The 18,481-nt window shown below is 32.8% G+C and overlaps 2 protein-coding genes and 1 long non-coding RNA gene across 5 annotated transcripts; all 3 read right to left on the bottom strand.

Moving 5' to 3' along the window:
* Positions 1–3,274: 3,274 nt before the first annotated feature.
* LOC121222175 (ribonuclease 3) lies at positions 3,275–5,628 on the bottom strand. The gene is made up of 3 exons (XM_041102198.1): positions 5,244–5,628; positions 4,504–4,693; positions 3,275–4,392 (listed from the first exon to the last, which is right to left on the bottom strand). Exons 1-3 carry the CDS (start codon positions 5,616–5,618, stop codon positions 4,124–4,126), a joined length of 834 nt encoding a protein of 277 aa, XP_040958132.1. The 5' UTR covers positions 5,619–5,628; the 3' UTR covers positions 3,275–4,123.
* A 655-nt stretch (positions 5,629–6,283) lies between these two features.
* LOC121222174 (uncharacterized) lies at positions 6,284–7,098 on the bottom strand. Its single transcript, XR_005919234.1, has 2 exons — positions 6,987–7,098; positions 6,284–6,700 (listed from the first exon to the last, which is right to left on the bottom strand). It is a non-coding gene; the product is annotated as an uncharacterized lncRNA (long non-coding RNA).
* Positions 7,099–15,548: 8,450 nt separating this feature from the next.
* LOC107914610 (F-box/kelch-repeat protein At3g23880) lies at positions 15,549–18,183 on the bottom strand. Of its 3 annotated transcripts, XR_001688935.2 has the most exons (3): positions 16,842–18,183; positions 15,890–15,916; positions 15,549–15,741 (listed from the first exon to the last, which is right to left on the bottom strand). XR_001688935.2 is itself a non-coding variant. In XM_016843563.2 (2 exons), the coding sequence occupies exon 1, from the start codon at positions 18,034–18,036 to the stop codon at positions 16,882–16,884; it is 1,155 nt and encodes a 384-aa protein (XP_016699052.1). In that variant the 5' UTR covers positions 18,037–18,183; the 3' UTR covers positions 16,338–16,602; positions 16,842–16,881. The 3 variants fall into 3 exon arrangements, 2 of the variants coding, with proteins under 2 accessions (XP_016699052.1, XP_016699053.1); XM_016843563.2 differs by lacking the exons at positions 15,549–15,741; positions 15,890–15,916 and adding an exon at positions 16,338–16,602; XM_016843564.2 differs by lacking the exons at positions 15,549–15,741; positions 15,890–15,916 and adding an exon at positions 16,338–16,410 and having other exon boundaries at positions 16,842–18,142.
* Between the last annotated feature and the right edge of the window lie 298 nt (positions 18,184–18,481).

Raw genomic sequence — 18,481 nt, 5'->3', positions numbered from 1 at the left:
CTACTTAAACCCTAATACCAGCCTAACCCTTAAACCCATAATTAAACACTAAGACTCTGACTATAAAAACTAAACTCCAAACAATAAACTTTAAAACACTAAATATCCCAAACCCAATATAACAAACCCTAAACCTTAACCTACAATATAGTACTAAACATTAAACCTTAAACTATAAACCCCTTAAACTATAGCCCTTAAACCTCCTAAACCTTAAACCACAAAAATTTTTAATCAATATTAAGTACTGCTTCCATAATTCTTTATAAACATATATGACCTTTTACATTAATATATATCTATATGTGTATATACATGTACATCAATATCCACATGGAATTTTTAGGGGTTTAGGGTTTTAAAGATTATGTTTTTAGGGTTTAAGGGTTTTGAGAAAGCAATATGGCCGGCATCGATTTTAACAGCTTAATGGTAACTTAAATGAAAACTTCAAATTATAATTAATATAAATAAATCAATTAAATAACAAATAGAAAAATAAATATTTTGCGGCGCTTGTCAATAAACGTCGCTAAATCCCCCAAATGCTAAGTAAAACGATCGCGTTGGGCTTAGGTTATTGGCGGCGCTTACCAAAAACGCCGCTAAAGCCCCGAATACTCAGAGAACGGTGTCGTTCGGCTTATGTTTCTTTGCAGCGCTTCCGTAGAAACGCCGCTAAAGTACTGAACATTGGCGGCGCTACCTCAAAAACGCCGCTAGGTTACCGAATGCTTAGAAAACGACGTCGTTGGTCTTAGGTTTCTTTGTGGCGATTTATCAAAAACGCCGCTAAAGCCTTGATCTTTAGTAGCGCTTTATAAAAACGCCGCTAAATCCTCGAATGCCTGAAAAACGACGTCGTTGGGCCGAGGTTTTTGCGGCGCTTTATAGAAATCGCCGCTAATGCTTTTTCTTTAGCGGCGTTTTCTGTTAAGCGCCGCTAATGATTGATCTGGAGCGGCATTTGTTATTCAAACGCCGCTAGAAACGCCGCTAAAAGCCTGTTTTGGTGTAGTGTGAACGTAAAACCATGGTTGGAACATGGCAATATAGATACATGTGTAAGACCATAGTTGGATTATGGCACAAAAAGAACGATGTACTCATATCTGTAAGTCGTTCTTCTATTCAATAAGAAATGGTAAGAGACTTATGTGATTGAAATGAAAGATTTATAAATTAATATTAATATGGTATTTGACAAGGAAATTATGTATGTTGAGATATGTAATAAACTCAAGTGTGACATATTGAGAAAATAAGTTTATCAAAGTTGAATTCATATGTAATATGTGCAAGTACGCTAACCAGTGGTGTTGCTTGATGCTTAGGCAAGTGCCAAGCCATTGGTTGAATGATATGTTTATGACTTGTGTGTCATGCATATGGAACAAGCGTGGAAAGTAAAGAAATGCAAATGAAAATATAGAAATTCGGAAGAGTATAAAATTGTTTAAAATCCTATATTGCTAGGGATAAAATAAACAAGTAATAATGTGAATTTATTTACCTTGTGAGTTGATGAAAATAACCATATGAGTATTGTGACATCAATATTAAATTATTCTTGATATTTATAAATTTCAAATTTGAAATGAATGGACATGATTAAAGTTTATACGAGCTTACTAAGCATTTATTGCTTACGTACTTGTTAATAGGGGTAAACAAATGAAATTATAAAACGAATGAAATTAATCGATTGATTTATTGAAGAAATGAAAAAGTTGAAATTGTGAATTAAATGGAGACTGAAAATAAATGACATCCATTGACAATTCATTTCCCTTTAGAGCTCCGAAAATCAGACGAATCTCCATCATAAATTCCTTTATTGAAATTCCTATTATTCAGGCCACTAAAACGAGATCCTTCCTTTTCCCTCTGTCGGTTTCCATTGGATTTTTGAACATTATCTCTAAATTTCTGCCTTGATTTCCTTTCAACGATCATCCACGGCCCGTAATTCTCGTCCTTCTTCTTCAATCCTTCCACGACCAAATTCTGATTTTCCAGTATCGTTTCAGGCGAATCATTATTTTTCTCAACCGTTGGCCCAGGATTTCTAAATGGGTAGGGTTTTCCAGGTTTTCCACATGACCATATCTCCCACAGTGAAAGCATATAGTAGATAAAGATTCGTATTCCACCTTTCGTGATCAACCATTGATCAAAATTTGGGAAACCAATGGCTTTTCCAAATTAACATAAACTGCTATTCTGGCAAAACATCCCCTCGCCCTATTGTCGGTATTCATATCTAACTTAACCACTTTTCCAACCAGTTCCCTGATTTCTATAATGATTTTACGGTTATACAAATAACTAGGTAGAGCAAGAAATCTGATCCATGCCATTACTACGCTTGGGTAAGCCTGTGTAGGGTCGAAAGCCAACATCCAAGGTTGAACGGTCAAGTACTGACCAAATATGGTCCATGGCCCTTCAGAAAGAGCCTTTTCGCAATCCTGCTTGTTTTGAAATTTGACTAGGAAATAGCCATTTTCAATATTCATCATGTGCAAAGGTGCTGAAGGTTTCCACATATTATAAATTTTATTCTTTAAAATCGAGAAACCAATGTTACGACCAAATAGTTATAAAATTACAATGTTATCCATACCCTGAATGAGGATTTGATGAATCCTGTCTGAGAAGGTTATAGAAGGCACGCCATTCACAAAATTCCTCTGAATGTCCCCTTCCAAAACATCAATAGCTTCCATTTCTTCTGAGCCTTTGAAAACATCCTCTGCCGCAGGGCTGTCGAGCTTATCTCTCCAGGAGGTAGGTTGAACAGATAGCAGATCAACCCTCATGCAATCACTCGTTTCCTCCTCTTTATCTTTGAATCTAACCTTTTTAGGAATCAACTCCTCCACAATGGATTTTTCAGAACCAAAATTTTCACAGAGAATAATCATCTTTAATTTTTGTTATTTAACCCTTTAGAATATTCATTCCACGTGTCGTTTTTTAAATTGAACAAGAACCTTGCAGTTCACATTTTTTAAATTCAAAGTCTCGTAACTAAGTCACATAACTAACTAGTACTGAATATAAAAAAATAATAACATAATTAACTTTGCAGCTTGATTTTTATACCACCCCATTTCTAGTGTGGCTGGAAGGTAACAGCCGGCCTATGGAGCCGTTGGGTTTTCTTTTACCATGGGGCTTGGTTTTCACAGTTATTTTATGGTGTTTATGGAAATGTTGAAATAAAAGAAATTTATAGGCTGTGCTTGATTCACCGTAGCAGGTACATTTGATTGCAAGGAAATTTGCTTAGGATGTTTCTCGGCGTGGCAGACTGTTATTCCGAGGGTTCACCGTGAGCCTAAATAGATAGCTTGGAAACGTTCCCCGTTGGATTATTGTATTCTTGATAGTGCGGTGTGGACTGGTAGGCAACCTTCGAAATGAGAGGGGTGAGTGGTTGCATGGATTCATGATGAAGATAGGAGTAACGGACAACCTACAAGTTGAACTTTGGGGAGTTCGGGAAGGCTTTCGGATGGCTAAGGGCTGGATGTTAGTATTTTAATTTTGGAACTTGATGTGCTTTGGGTGGTGAATCTGCTATCTCGACCTTTTGAAGCTTCTCATCCGTTGGGAACTTTCGTTGAAGATTGCTTGCTATTGATCCGAAAAGGTTGGGTGATGAAAGTCTGACATATTCTTCGGGAGGGCAACCGCTATGCTGACCACCTTGCTTGTTTGGCTCAGGACATGGCGGAGGGTTGTGTTTTCTTATCGGCATCGCCGAACAGTTTGCAAACGTTTTTGCATGCTGATATGCAGGGCCAAGGTAGGATGTGTTTATAGTCTCATTGTTTCATCATATTATACCAACAAAATATTCTAATTAGTGTTTTTCTGTATTTGGTTACGGGATCTAATAATTATAATACGAGCATGCAAAATGTAAACACTTGTACATTAAAAATAGATAATACAATTACTAATCTATTTTAAAGAGTTGGAGGGTTTACAACAAGATAATACAATTACTTATTTATTTCAAACATCAAATTGGTGGGACAAGAAGATTTAAAGTTGGGCTTTACAACAACTATATTTATTTGGAGTAGTAATTATTCAAAATTTTATAAGAGCACTAGGGGAAAAATATTGAATCACTCAAGCTTTTACAGGGCCCTATTATTTTACCCTTTCTTACTCGCAATATATGAGTACAATTAATGAGAATGTGAGGGGTTTGTCCGGGATTTGGCCTATCATAGCATAAACGAATCTCCCACAATTGTTTTTGAGTGCGACTTGGGTTTAGATTGCAAGCAATCTGAGGATAGGCTTTTAAAACATAGAAAACTTCATCTGCAACTTGATTCACCGTCCAACTTGTCTGACGTCCAAATCTCACAACTACATCAAAGCAACAATTAGAGACAGGATGTGTTAGGGTAATACCGATATAAAAAAAAATCAATTTAATTCAATATATGAGCTAACAACAAAGTATAATCGAGATGTTACTTGTTTTTATGCCACGCCTGAGTTTTAAGGCAGACTTGAAGTACGTAAGAGGATCGTCAGGGTAATCAGAACAAGTTCCATGCTTTTCCCATTCAGATCCCCAAAATTTGTAGTTTGCAGTCATGTTAAGACCATCAGTCAAGTTTGGCCATTCTGACGTTAAATGAGCTTCAACTGTATGCAATTTAATCTTTTAAACAACAAAAGATTTTATTAGAGAACTGACAAACTCATTCATTCAAATACACGAAATTAAATTTTCAACTAAACATTTTTCTTTAATGTTTTCTAATTTCCAATAAAAAAAACGAAAATAGCTTATGTTTCCTTAAACTAAATAGTGGTTTTTGAAAATATTTTTTTTATTTTTATTTTCAGAAAAGAGTTTTCATTTTTCATTTTTATTTTTTAAAAATAGAAAAACACATTTGATAAATAAAAATAAAAATTTGTTTTCAATAATAAAAACATGTTTGGTAACTACTTTTTATAATAAAAACATAAGAAATAAAATAAAAGAATTTTACATGATTCAAACTAGGGTATTGTTAAACTAACTTTATTTGATAAATTATTTTGATATAAAAAACAAAAATATTTTGAAATAAAAATTGCTTTTGAATAAAGAAATTATTAAACAACAAAAGATTTTATTAAGGAACTGACAAAAGATTTTATTAAAGAACTGACAATCTCATTTCATTCAAATAAACGAAAGTAAATGGATCATGTGTGCTTACCCGGAGATCTTTGCGAAGAGTGGGTCTCTTGCGGGTACAAGGATTCTTTTTCTTGTAAGGAGGTATTGGTTCGTCATATCTATCTTGTGGCCATATATCGTGAATTTTGAAGTCGGAAGGGATAGGAGGTTTGCACCTTAATGTTCCATGACATGTAGCTGGTGGCCATTGGAGACTAAGTTTGTAGAAACTGATCTTGGGCGTCGCCCTAACTTGCTGGTGGTGGATGAAGGTAGAGGGCTGTGAATAGAATCTAAACCAACCCGAGAGAGCGACCAAGGCTGCAGCTAGGAACAAATATTTCCATTCCATCGACATTTGGAAGAATACTACTGCATGACAGAAAACAAGAAATGCAGAAGAATAAACTTTCATTCATAATCTTGTAGATACAAAAGTGTCCTTTTATACACTAATTACAATATCAAGAAGCAGCTAACTAATAGAAGATAACTATCTACGTAGTTAATCTGTTGCTGATATTGCATTCATTATGGAAGGGGTGGGTCTACCTTTTCATTACACTAGCATGCAACTATGCATATTATCATTTTTTATTTGTCTAACAAGTTATATTGTTCAATTGCATCATCATTATATAAGGTTTATAAGATTGGCATTTTAATAATTATAATGTACTATTAAATTTTATGTGATAGGCAGTTCACATTTTTTAAATTCAAAGTCACATAACTAACTAGTACTGAATATAAAAAAATAATAACAATTTATGATTAATTTATTACTATGTTCGATGTCTACTATTATTATTATACTAGAATTGTCATAAATACATAAATATTTTCAAAATAATAAAAAAAACTAAATTCTAAATTAATATTAAATAAATATAATTATATTAATACTAAATAAAATAAAAATCTTTCACCCTTGTCCCTTCCCCCCATCGTACTCGTCCTTATTTATGGATTCATTCACTTGTGACGTTCATAGCGTGACATACCTTAATTCTAAGTGGATGAGCACTATGTATGTGTGACTCATATACTTTGATGTAAGTAAAAGTTTAAGTTCAAATATATAAGAAATCGAAAGCTGGTGTGTTGAGTATATGACTTCTACAATATGTAACTGTACAAACCCAAATTTGCCCGGCCCAAATCAGAAATAAATAAACAAAAAATATATAAAAATAAAAATAAAAATAAAAACAAAAATTATTAAAAGTCCATCAGTCCATAGCTTTACAAACCCAAGTTACAGAGGCCTAATCACCTAACCCAAAAGACCCAACTAAAACCCAAACCCACTAAGCCTAATGCCCATCAGCCAACCCTAGCCCGATGGCCCAACACCAGAAGACGTAGCAGCAAACTCTAACAGCATTCAGCCTCCAGCGCCGCAATCAAGCTCTGCCCTCGCACGTGCACCACCACGCCTCCCAGCCACGCACGCCTCTGTACGGCCACCTCCGTACCTCTAGGCTGGCCGAATACCTGCAAAAACACACGGAAGCAGCATCCAATAGAAAAATAACAGAATGGGGGAACCTTTTATTTTTTCTATTTTTTATTTTTTGTAAATCGGGCTATATGAAGGCCATTCGAACACTGTAAACAGATTACGCATTGAGAATACAAAAAAAAAATCGAAATACCAGAAGGTAATTTCTGGGTTCTTTTTGGCATTCGCAGATTATTTTTTTCTTGTTTTTCTTTTTTTTCGTTTTGCATCTGTTGATTATTTGTTAAGAAGAAAACGGTAAAAGAAAGAAAGACATACTTGGTGACCGCATCCTCTCTCTCCGTCGTCATCGGATTTGAGTGGGGATTTTGAGGGTCTGAGGAGTTGATTCGCAGAACGGCGCAGAGGGGGTTTTAGTTTTAGTTTTGGTTTTGTTTTAGTGGAAGGGTTAGTTTTTAGGGTTTATTTTAGTCTTAAGCACGGGGACTAAAACTTCGTCTTTTGTTGCTAATATGATGGCTTCAAAACGGCGTTGTTTGATGACCAGATCTGAGCGGTGACCCGATCTGGGAAGGATCCGCGCATTACGGAGCAATTGGTCTATTTATTCAACGAGTCCCTCGGCGTTTAATGGAATTGCGATTGGATTTACTTTAATTGGTTGCAATTTGTACCGCATATTTGATTCTGTATTCATTTAAATCCAAGCTCGAACGGTGCCGTTTCTGTGATTGATTGAGACTATTTCGATACTTGCGTTTAATTGCAGATTTAGTCCTTCAATTTTGAAACAGATTTTAATTTAATACTAATTTAGTTTTCTTTCTTAAAATTCAACAATATATTTTAATTATAATTAATTATATTTTCATATATTATAGTATTTAATATTCAACAATATATTTCTTAAAATGTAACAAATTATTGTTTTCATTTGTATTTTATATTTTTTAAATTCATTATACACCAATATTTTGAGTCAATTGTATTTTAGTTTTGTCTTCTTTTATTATTATTTTAATTTTATTTAAGCCTTGATTTAAAATTTGTTGATTATTATTTTCAATTTCAAAAATACTTTTCATATTTAATTTTAATTTCAAAAGTTTTTTAGATAAATTAATTCTTATATTCATTGTTTTTAACATTATTTTAATATTAGCTTAATATTGCTTTCGAACTTATTATTAATATAATTTTAAGATATAGGATATTATTCTTTGAAGTTATTATCAATATGATTTTAAATTCATTAAATATTATTTTAAAATTTTGTTATTATACTTTTATTTTTCAATTTGATATATTATTATAAAATTCATCATTTATCAATACACATTTTAGTAGATTAGACATAATTTATATATTTTGATGTTGTATAATGTGAGTAAAATTATTATTGCTACTTTATTTGTATTTATTTATTGCTTATTTGGCTACTTCTTAGTTTAAGTTTGAATTATCATTTATCGTTTTACATTACATATTTCTTTTTAGAATTTTGTACTTTTATCATTCTATTTCATACTAAAAGGCCTAGCATTTATAATTCTCAAGAGAATTGTGCCATAACTTATTGGGTTCCAATTTTTCTCGATGAGTTTAAATAGCTGTGTGCTTATTTTATTAAAACCTTACAATTATTAAAATAAAAATCTTTAGATTTCAAAATGTTGGATCCTAACTTATTGGATACGACATTTTGTTATCTCGATTTTAAAATAAAGGCAATATTTGATGTTTAAGAATTTTGAGAAATTGAACCCTAACTTACTGGATTCTGATTTCTCGATTGACTTAAATCATCAGATATCCTTCTTAAAACATGTTTAAAAAATTTTAGAAAGGGACAAACCTAACTCCGAAGATTGGACTGTTGCGCTCTAACTCACTGAGTGTGGTGGTCTATTTCTTTGAAATGGGTCCGTCCATTTAACCAATTCAATTATTTAAGCTTTCATTTCAGGGGATCGTATTTAAAAATCATTTCAAGTTTCGACATTAAGACCTTAAGCAATCAATTCGGTACCAATCTTGGACGTTATGAGGGTGCTAACGCTTCCTCGTACGTAACTGACTCCCGAACTTATTTTCTCAAAATTCGCAGACCAAAATCATTTTTAATGGTGAACCGGTCACACCTTAATAAAAGATCGGTGGAGACTCCATTTTCAAAGTCGATCCCCTTTTTTTTTAAATTTAAAAAATGGTTTTGACAGTAACATCATTCAAAATAGTAGAATTTATATTCCAAAAAATGGGTAAATGATATCATCTCATCGACATTATATGATAAATGAAAAGTAAATATGGTCACGGGTTGATTGTCTTTGTGATAAACGACTTAATTACTATTTGATAGTAATTGACTTTTAATAAAGAAAGATGTAATGGTTACCATGAGATAAAATAAGATCACTTTGGGAGAACAAATTTATCCTAAAGAGATCAAGGATATCCTATGAGGGTAACACACTTATGACAAGGTTATTGGACAAGCACTAATTGAGTAGCTTTCGTAATTGTACGTAATGAAGGAGAGCTCAATCATAATATTATAGTGGAATAACTTTGTAACTAAATAAGTTTATAATTAATAGGCGAAATTTTGGAACTCAATTATAAATTGTAACACCCCAAACCCGACCTGGACGTTATGGCCGAATTTGGAGAAATTACATTAGTTTGTTTAGAAACTTTTGTTTTAATCAAACTTAGTTGTGCGTTTCAAAAGCATAAAACTTGGAAGGACTCTCACAAACGTTTAGAAAAGCTTAAGTCTAAAAACACTTATCTCAAATCCCAAAATTTAATTCAAATTTGCTTGCTTCACCAATTTTGAGCAAACCTTTTCTGGTTAATGCTAACATTTGTTAAAAATTAATTAATTATTTACAGAAAAATACTTAATTTGAAGTGAAATTTTTTTTAGAGTTTTAATTTTATAAACCGAAATTTATTTTTTTAACTCATGTGATTTTGCAGTTTCACATTTGAAAATATCAACTACCGATGATTTAAACAAAAACCAAAACAAACGAAAAAAAAACCAGATTATAATCTCAAAAGTCCAAAATTGAAAACTACGAAAATCACCATATTTTAATTAACTGAGAAAATAATTCAAGCTCCCGCACGCCGTCCAATCCTAAGACAGAAGACCACCTAAAACGTATTAAACAAACAAGTGAGCTAGGAGTTCAGTGTGTAACTCGACCCACAAGCATAATTTTTTTTTGACAAGCACATATGTAAAGGTCATCATAAAATTTTACTTATAATGTACAAACATCATATCATAATATTGTATTACCAGAAACATATATCAGATCATAAGGTCATATTTCCAGACATATTTCAGATCAGAGTATCATATTTTCATAAACATATATTGTTGGATCGCCAGTACCCCTACGGCGCAGCGGAAAAATTTAATAATCGGCGACACTAACCATGGATCCATGTGTGAGGAACGAATCGGGGTGAAAAAGGGCTACGAAATTACCTAATGTTTGTTCTAAGTAGACAACAACTTCTCAACAATGTGTAGTCTGATCTACAGTCGAACCAAGCCGCAATCTATCGAGACTCCGACCTCTACGTAATCCACCCAGTTGACTACGAACGGAATAAATCCCCAAAACGGTTTTGAGAGTGATTTTTCTTTTGACGGTTGCTAGACCAAAAATAAAGAAAAACAGGATTCTTATATCCTATTATTTTAAGGTTTTTAGGAATTAAATAAATATAATAATATTTTAAATCGAAAATTATAATTACATTAATTATAATATAATTTCGGTAAACCATATATATTTATTTGAATTCATATGCTAAACAAATTCATGTCCTAATTATGCGTACAACAAACTTGTACATAATGTGTTGGAAATTTGATTACCGAATTAAATGAATTCTATAATTGATTTAATTCAAGCGAAACCCAAAAATAATACCAACTATGGTTTATTCCGTTCATTTCAACTATAGGGTATGACCCTGTAGGTTCCTGTAACATTAGCAGTAATACTAGAACGATTCCAATGTTACAAACAATGAGTGGCATCTAGCAATGCATCATTGCTACCTAAGTCACAAGAGATCATGATTCGACATAACCTTTTATGCAATAATCCTTAAGTCCTTTATCTCTGGATTGGACACAAATCATGGAATAGTCACACTTGTATAGTCCATTCCATGTTCCTTGATACCTTAAGCAGACTACAATATACAAATAAGCATGACATCTCATATCAACTTATTTGAGCATGGCCATGCATTTCTAGTCTCACTTAATCAAGTGGCCCAAGATATTACTCCCATTATGTAGGAGGGACTTATTCTATATCGACCAACCATATCCCTCTACATCGATTGTGGTATATCCAACATCAGCCTTTATAGAATAACCAGTTACGGTGTACGTTTCACTGTATCAAAATATACTACTCACGATGTTGGGATTATGATGATCTCAAGTCTGAGGATCATATACGTATTAATCACTATGAGTAATGTTGCGACAATTACATAATAATCCAAGAAACATACTCATAATGGGTCAGTCCAATATGTTGTTCTCTAACACACATATTCATGCATCGATTCTGACATTCCATATCAATGATAACTCTTTATCATCAATCAACTACATGTTAGTCTTAATGCATTATCGTTTTCCTATCTAACAATAATACTTGACTAAGGATCTTTTAAGAATAATCATGTTATTCTTAGGACATTATTATAAAACAGTTTATTTATACACACAGAAAAGAAACTGAAATAATAATGGTAACGCCTTATATTAATAAACATGATAAATCAAGTATGTTGGTACAACCATCTCATGATTGATCTTTGAGCATACTCTAACATATATCAGACCAGAATGTTATGTTTTCAGAAGCACATATATCATATCAGAATGTCATATGAGACCAAAACAAATGCAGACACAGATCCTACCCCTATCCGCTACACACCAACTCCGTCCAACAAATAACACCAATTAGGAACACAAAAGTTCATCTATCCAATCACACCAGGTCGTGGTGATATGTCACTCATATAAGTGCAGCTGAGCTGCCAAACAAAAATATTGCGGTAATCCGCCAAAAGATGCAGTAATACTGCCAAAATCACACTTCCCCCATCGCATATCATATCTCACACCAATGTTCATGCAAATACTAACAGACATCATATGCACATATGTCATACATAATTTTCACATCAGGACATACTAACAAATTTATCAGATTACAGATCATATACAAATTTCATATTTTAAACATACTTGTAGTTGTAACACATACCTTATGCCTATTATGTACATTCACAAAATATCATACTTCATATTTTAGAATCATATTTAAGACAAATGGACCCTGCGAAAAGTTTAAATACAAATTTCAAAGTCTAACAGGCTTAAGTGAAACTTTTTAGAAAATGAGCTCACATGCCTGTGTGGCCCACACAGACCAAATGGCCCAACTCGTGTGATCCACACGGTCTGGGACACAGTCTAACACACTCAAATTGGATTAAAAATACATAGGTGCTAAATTAAAAAAAAAACTATTAGACTTAAATACCAAATAATAAATTAAACCTATATTTATTAACGTGAATTTAACATCGTCCGCAAATAAAGCCCAAAACCTTTTGATATTTGAACACATAAAATTCAAACATTTTGGAATGATAATTAAGTTTTTCGGAAGTCATCAAATAAGAATCTAGTTTCTTAACTTACGCAAATTAATACTAATGTTTATAATGCCATGGAAAACAATTCATTTATGCTTTATTTTAATTTCATGGTTATTCAATATAATAGTATTATAATATTGATTCCATTCTTCAATATGTAGAATGGTTTACTTTAAAATATTTAATATGAATGTCAATATAATTTCAAAAGTTTAATCCCAACTTTGACTCAGTTAAAATTTTTTTTTATGAAATCTATGGTTGTTTGTACCAATAATACTTCATCTTGTTTCCCCTGTATAAAATAAACTAATGACTTTATTTAACAGAAAAAGAAACTTACACACCGTGTGACACACACGGTCTGGTACACGGTTGTGTGTCACACACGGTTTGGCACACGACCGTATAGCATTAACAGACTAGTTTTTAACTTTCTTTCGTTCGCTGTTTTTCGAGTTTTGCGTTACACCTGATTTGATTTTTATGTGAATGCAACCACAAGGTTTCCGGTACCTAAGAACATCATCCAAATGACCAATTACAATTATGATTCACACAACTTAATCAAAGATTGATCACAAACGAACTAATTAAACCCTTCAAAAAAAAAACACATTTGAACCCTTACTACTAAACGAATAGCAACTACGTGAAACTTACATCGTTGGAGGAACATCAATCGCCTCTCGATCTTCCCCTAAAACGTATCGAATTAATTAATTAACATAACACATGAATTTTCGCACCACAACCTCGAAATTCCAACATCCCAAACGCCCAACAAACACTTTCAACAAAAGAATTGAATAAAAACGATAAGACCTTACCTCTACAGATTGAAACTGACCAAACGGAAGCAATAGAATCAAAGCCGATTGAAAACGATGGCAAAAGGAGAAAAGAACTTAAGAAACTAAAAGAACAAAAAGAAAAGATGAAGAGCAAAACGTGAAAAGAAAGAAAAGAAATAATAATAATAACAAAACAAAACACAACAAATGGGAACGAGGGAATTGGTGGAACTTTGGGAAAAGAAAATAAAATAAAATTAAAAGAATAAAATAATATATATCACTTTGCACACATGACTAAAATTAAACTAAAGTCTTACCACTAAACCACTAAACTTATTGTTGTTATTTAGTTATATAAACCAGATGTTTAAGGATAGGAGTTTAGGAAAAAAATAAAAAAAATACAAGGAAAAAAATTTGAACCCAAAACCTCTTATAGATAAACACAACACTTAACCATTGAACCAAATTAATTCACTTAACAAAATTTTTACGATCTTAACTAAAAATCAGGACGCGACCACTCTTGGTTTCACTAACCTAATTTCTTCTAACTCGATTTTTGAAATGTGACCTAAATGATTTAAGCCATAATTATATATGTTCAATTGGTCCCTTTACTAGCTCGTTGAAACCAAAAATGAATTGAATGTATAATCAAATAAAAAAAATTAAGAAGTTGCTGAATTGCTATACTATCAATATCTTAGAGCTTCATGAATCCTTGAACGAGACAACAGTAGCATTGACCAACAACCTCTACTCCTCTTGGCCAGGGAAAGGTACTTTACGTGCTTTTTCTTTCTCTTTTGTTTATACTGCCCTTTTTACAATTGCTACACGTAATTGGGTTCCAGATAGTCAAAAGATACTGTGACTAAAAGAACGATAATTTTTTTGAGAAAAATGGTTGATATGGTAGAGTTTGACCTTGGTCAACTCATATTTGATGAAATAACAAAGCATGAAATGAGGCTGTTCACTAGGTTCTTGTCGCCTTATCCCACTTTAATCTTTCAAGTTCTGTCCATCCAAAACCCAAGAATTGTATGTGCCACGAAACAGTATGAGAAACCCCGCACTTGAATTTAAGTTTTCCACAAATGTCTTGAAAGAAAAAATGTTGTGAATGAACCAGAAGAAGTCTCAGACTCTGATTCTGAAAAGGCTAAAAAGGAAAAGACTACTTCTCAGGGAGTGCCCAGTGTTGTAGGCATTGTTTCTATCCCCAAAGGCATTGGGGCTTGAACCATTATTGACCTTCGAGCTTCCATAAAATTTAATCAGAGACATTATAATAGGCTGAGAGCTGAAGCCAAAGCTATCAAGAATATGATCAACAAAGAGAGGGCCTTGCCAGCTGTTCTCCTAGCCTTGCCTGATGATGAATAGGTTGGCACTTTGTCGACCAAAAAAGGGGAAAATGAAAGAGGTGTTGGAGGCTATGGATTGAGGGGTAAGATATCCAAAAGGGACGATGTTGATATTATTTTTGCTGAATTAAGTGGGAGTTATCAAATTTTTAGCTTTATTGAGTTATTGGGAATATGCCAATGGGAGCTGAGATTAATTGATGATTAGAACATCCTATATTGTACAGGTTTTGTGCATGACGTTCTTTTAAGGAAATAAAATCACTTTTGAATTAAAATTTTCAGCAATCTCTCTCTCAATATAATAATAAGATTATTTGCAAGAAACTCATTCTCTATTTTGTTACAAAACATTGTTTTTGACAATTTTTATCGTTGAAAATGTTCTTTACAGAAGGCAAATTAATCTATCAACAAGAAAATATACCTTTGACATCGGTATCTCTACTAATCCTTGACAAATATCATAAATTGTAGACAGATTCTGAAATGGATGATTTGGAATATTTTACTTATAATGATGCAGCTGATACTTCAAAATTACTTTCTCTTACTCAATGAAATCAAGAGGGTAATATTTTTCCACAATACAACAACTATCATCCATATTGAAAGATTTATAAGCATCCATAAGATCCAAAGCGAAGCTAAGGGTAAAAAAATCAATTGTGTTTTCATTAAATCTACTATTTCGCTCAAGAAGTTGAGAATCTATAACAACATTGAATATATCAAACTGGTAATGGTGTTTTGATCGCATTTTATCACATATGGAGAATCCATATCAAGAACCTCAATATTGTGCTTTTTATAAAATGCTTTTACAACTTCCAATAAATTGTCCCAACCATCATAAATAATTTTTTTTTCATAATTTTGGTGCTTGAGACTAAAGTACATAACATTTAATATATCTTAGGATTTTTTTTTGTAGATGTTGGCAATTAATATATGTAATACTCATTATCTCTTTCAGATGTAAGATAAAAACAAAATTAAAAGATGTAATCTTCTTATATGTTGCAGCCGCATCTTCACATATAGAATAATTGGAGTCACTTTTAATAACATTTTCTAGAACAGAACAAGTAGCATCAAACATTATTATTAAGCTACAAACAAAATTAAAATGAGAGCTTCAACGGGTTTCTCCAGCTCATTTCACAATGCCAATTTGGTTAAGTCCTGTACCAGTTTCAAGTTCATCAATTGTCAACATATTTGCAATTTCAATTTCTTGGGCAGCTTGTAATTGATCAGGACGTTTGCAAGAGGCACTAATTATATTAACAATGAAGTTCAAATTAGAGAAAAAATTATGAATAGGAATTACCTCTTGAGAAGCAGCAACTAATGCCAACTGAAGTCGATGAGCAAAGCAATGAACATAATATGCATAGGGACAATCATTTAATAAAAATAATCAGCTAAAGAATTTTGATTTTAATAAAAAAATAAAATATAATAGTTAATTAAAAATTATCAACAACATATATGTTTTTGAAAGATATGATACAAGTAATCAATTTTCATGAAAAGAAAGATTGCTAAAAGTTGTAAATCTAACATTGTTGGATTCTCTAACATGAGGGAGGCAAGAAATTGAATGGTTTTTGGCTTTCTAATAATCGTATTCAAGCTAATATGGGAAGGTTTAATTCCCATTTCTTATATTGGGACATCAAACCAACGTGAACATGGTGATATCAAAACTCAAAAGACAGAAATACGCCATTTTTGGAAGTGAAGTCAAGAAAACTAGCTGATAACGATTCAGGATATAAGTATAAGCTGCCCCAAGTTGCATAGGCAAGCAATTGGGAATGGAAATTGTAATCTGTATTCAGTGGATTCCTACAAAACAAAATTATTTGAACCAATTACACTGTTTCATTTGGATCTAAAAGTATAGACAATAAGCCATGATCATCATCATAATAGTTCCTATCGTTCAACATTAAATTACATTCAACAATTTGAGACGTCTAGCTCTCTAAACAACGATTCGTGTATGAAAAGCACACCATATCCAGCATGTATATGCACCTGCAGATCGTGATATGCAGTTTATTAGATCTGCAGATAAGAGTTAAGAACTAATTGATTCTCTAGGCAGAAATCTAGCAAATTCACTGAAACAACCAATATATATATATATATAGAGACAAGGCAGAGGCTAACATCTTTGGCATATGTATCGAACGAACAATAACAGCATTTTTGGAGAAAGACAATATAGTCGACATAAACTGCATATCAAGAGAGCAAATCCCATGAAATCTTACCTCTTCTGTTGTAAGTCCCCATCCGTTTTCATATTCAATATCAATTTGATGCGTCTCCAGCCGGCAGTCGTATTATAAGTTCCTTGAGCTCGGATCTTCCATTGATTGGAACTAAGCTCTCAACATAAGCAATGATCTGCATCTTTTCCTGATAAGCATGGATACCAAGATTTTTAAGCTCTCGTGTGGAGGGGTCAAAAAACACGAGTTCATGATCCGAGCTCTCGAGAAACAATTCACCATTTTTCCAAAACCCCAAAGGCCTCTCAACTCCAAGAAGAGATTCAATACTGAATTGTTTAGTCCATGATCCATTCATAACCCATAAATCAAAAGATTTGTCAGTCCCTCCCCTTGGGTAAACAATAGCACCAAGCAGTCCATTGAAGTCCAAAAGTTCCAAATAGTATTCAGCTAAAGACCCACCAAATTCAGGCAATGGTAAAGTTGAAAACTTTTCATTGACCATATCAAATGAGAGAATAAGGTCATCAGAGTACCCAATTGCCCGCCAATAATAAAACCCATTTACGTAATTATTAAACAAAGGAGATCCATAAGGTTGAACCCCAGGAACTGAAATCTCCTTCCATGAATCGGTTTTAAGTGAATATAGCTCAACTTGGTCGTTCCAATCACCCATTAACCCTTCATCTTCATTCTCTTCAAAACAATTACTAACAAAATTTACCACTTTGTAGTCACCACTTTGAGAATCAAACCCAATACCGAAGCAATCAAAACTAGTGGAATCTACTGAAGGAGGGCGTTGGACTGTGGATTGAGGGAGAGTTTTAAACTCTCTGGTTGATGGGTTCCAAAGGGCTACCTTATCAGCATCATGTAAACACAATAATCCATTACAAGGACCTGAAACCACAGGAGCATACCAACAATCCTCGAAAAAGGGTAAGTGGATGTTGTGTTGTGCCGAAAAGTTTTGGCCTTTCTCAATTGAAAGTTGAGAGAAATAGTAGATGTCATCACGGGTGTTACCCTGACAACGTTTGAGGAGGAGATTAAGGTTGTTGTTGTGGAGGTTGTTTTGATGATGTTTGGTAATGAAATGAGGGGTTTGAAAAGATGAACACCAAGGCTTACATACGCACCTGAAACGTGTCAAGGATTTAACTGGAAGCTTTGACAGAATCTCCAACATCACCATTTCTGGTACCTCAACTCTAGTTTCGGGCATCTTCCCTCTCTATCTTATCTCTTTCCTCTATATTTTGATGAATGATTTCTTTTGGGGGAAGACAATGGAAACTAAAATATAAAAAAACTAAAAAACCAAAGGAAAAGACAAACCTATAACAAGTACACCTTTTCATGAGCCGGGCAATCCGCTAGACCCGGAAGTCAGTTTAAAATTTGAGAGTTTAAACAAAAAAAAAAAAAATTAGATTCATTTAAAATATAAGTTGACTCAAATTTGAATGTTTAAGTCCGAATATGGTTCGGCCTAACCCGTTTTGAATTAATAATATTTTATATTATGTTATTTTTATATAATATGTAATTTAAAATATAAAAAAATTTATACTAAATTTATAATACTACTCTAATATAAATATTAAAATAATATTAAGATGAATATATAAAAAATTTTAATATATAAAAAATGTATAAGATTATTAAAT

Source organism: Gossypium hirsutum, chromosome D10 (genome assembly GCF_007990345.1).
Source record: "Gossypium hirsutum isolate 1008001.06 chromosome D10, Gossypium_hirsutum_v2.1, whole genome shotgun sequence".
NCBI classification, from domain to species: Eukaryota; Viridiplantae; Streptophyta; class Magnoliopsida; order Malvales; family Malvaceae; genus Gossypium; species Gossypium hirsutum.
The sequence above is the reverse complement of the archived record's forward strand: the minus strand, read 5'-3'. Positions and strand labels throughout refer to the sequence as shown.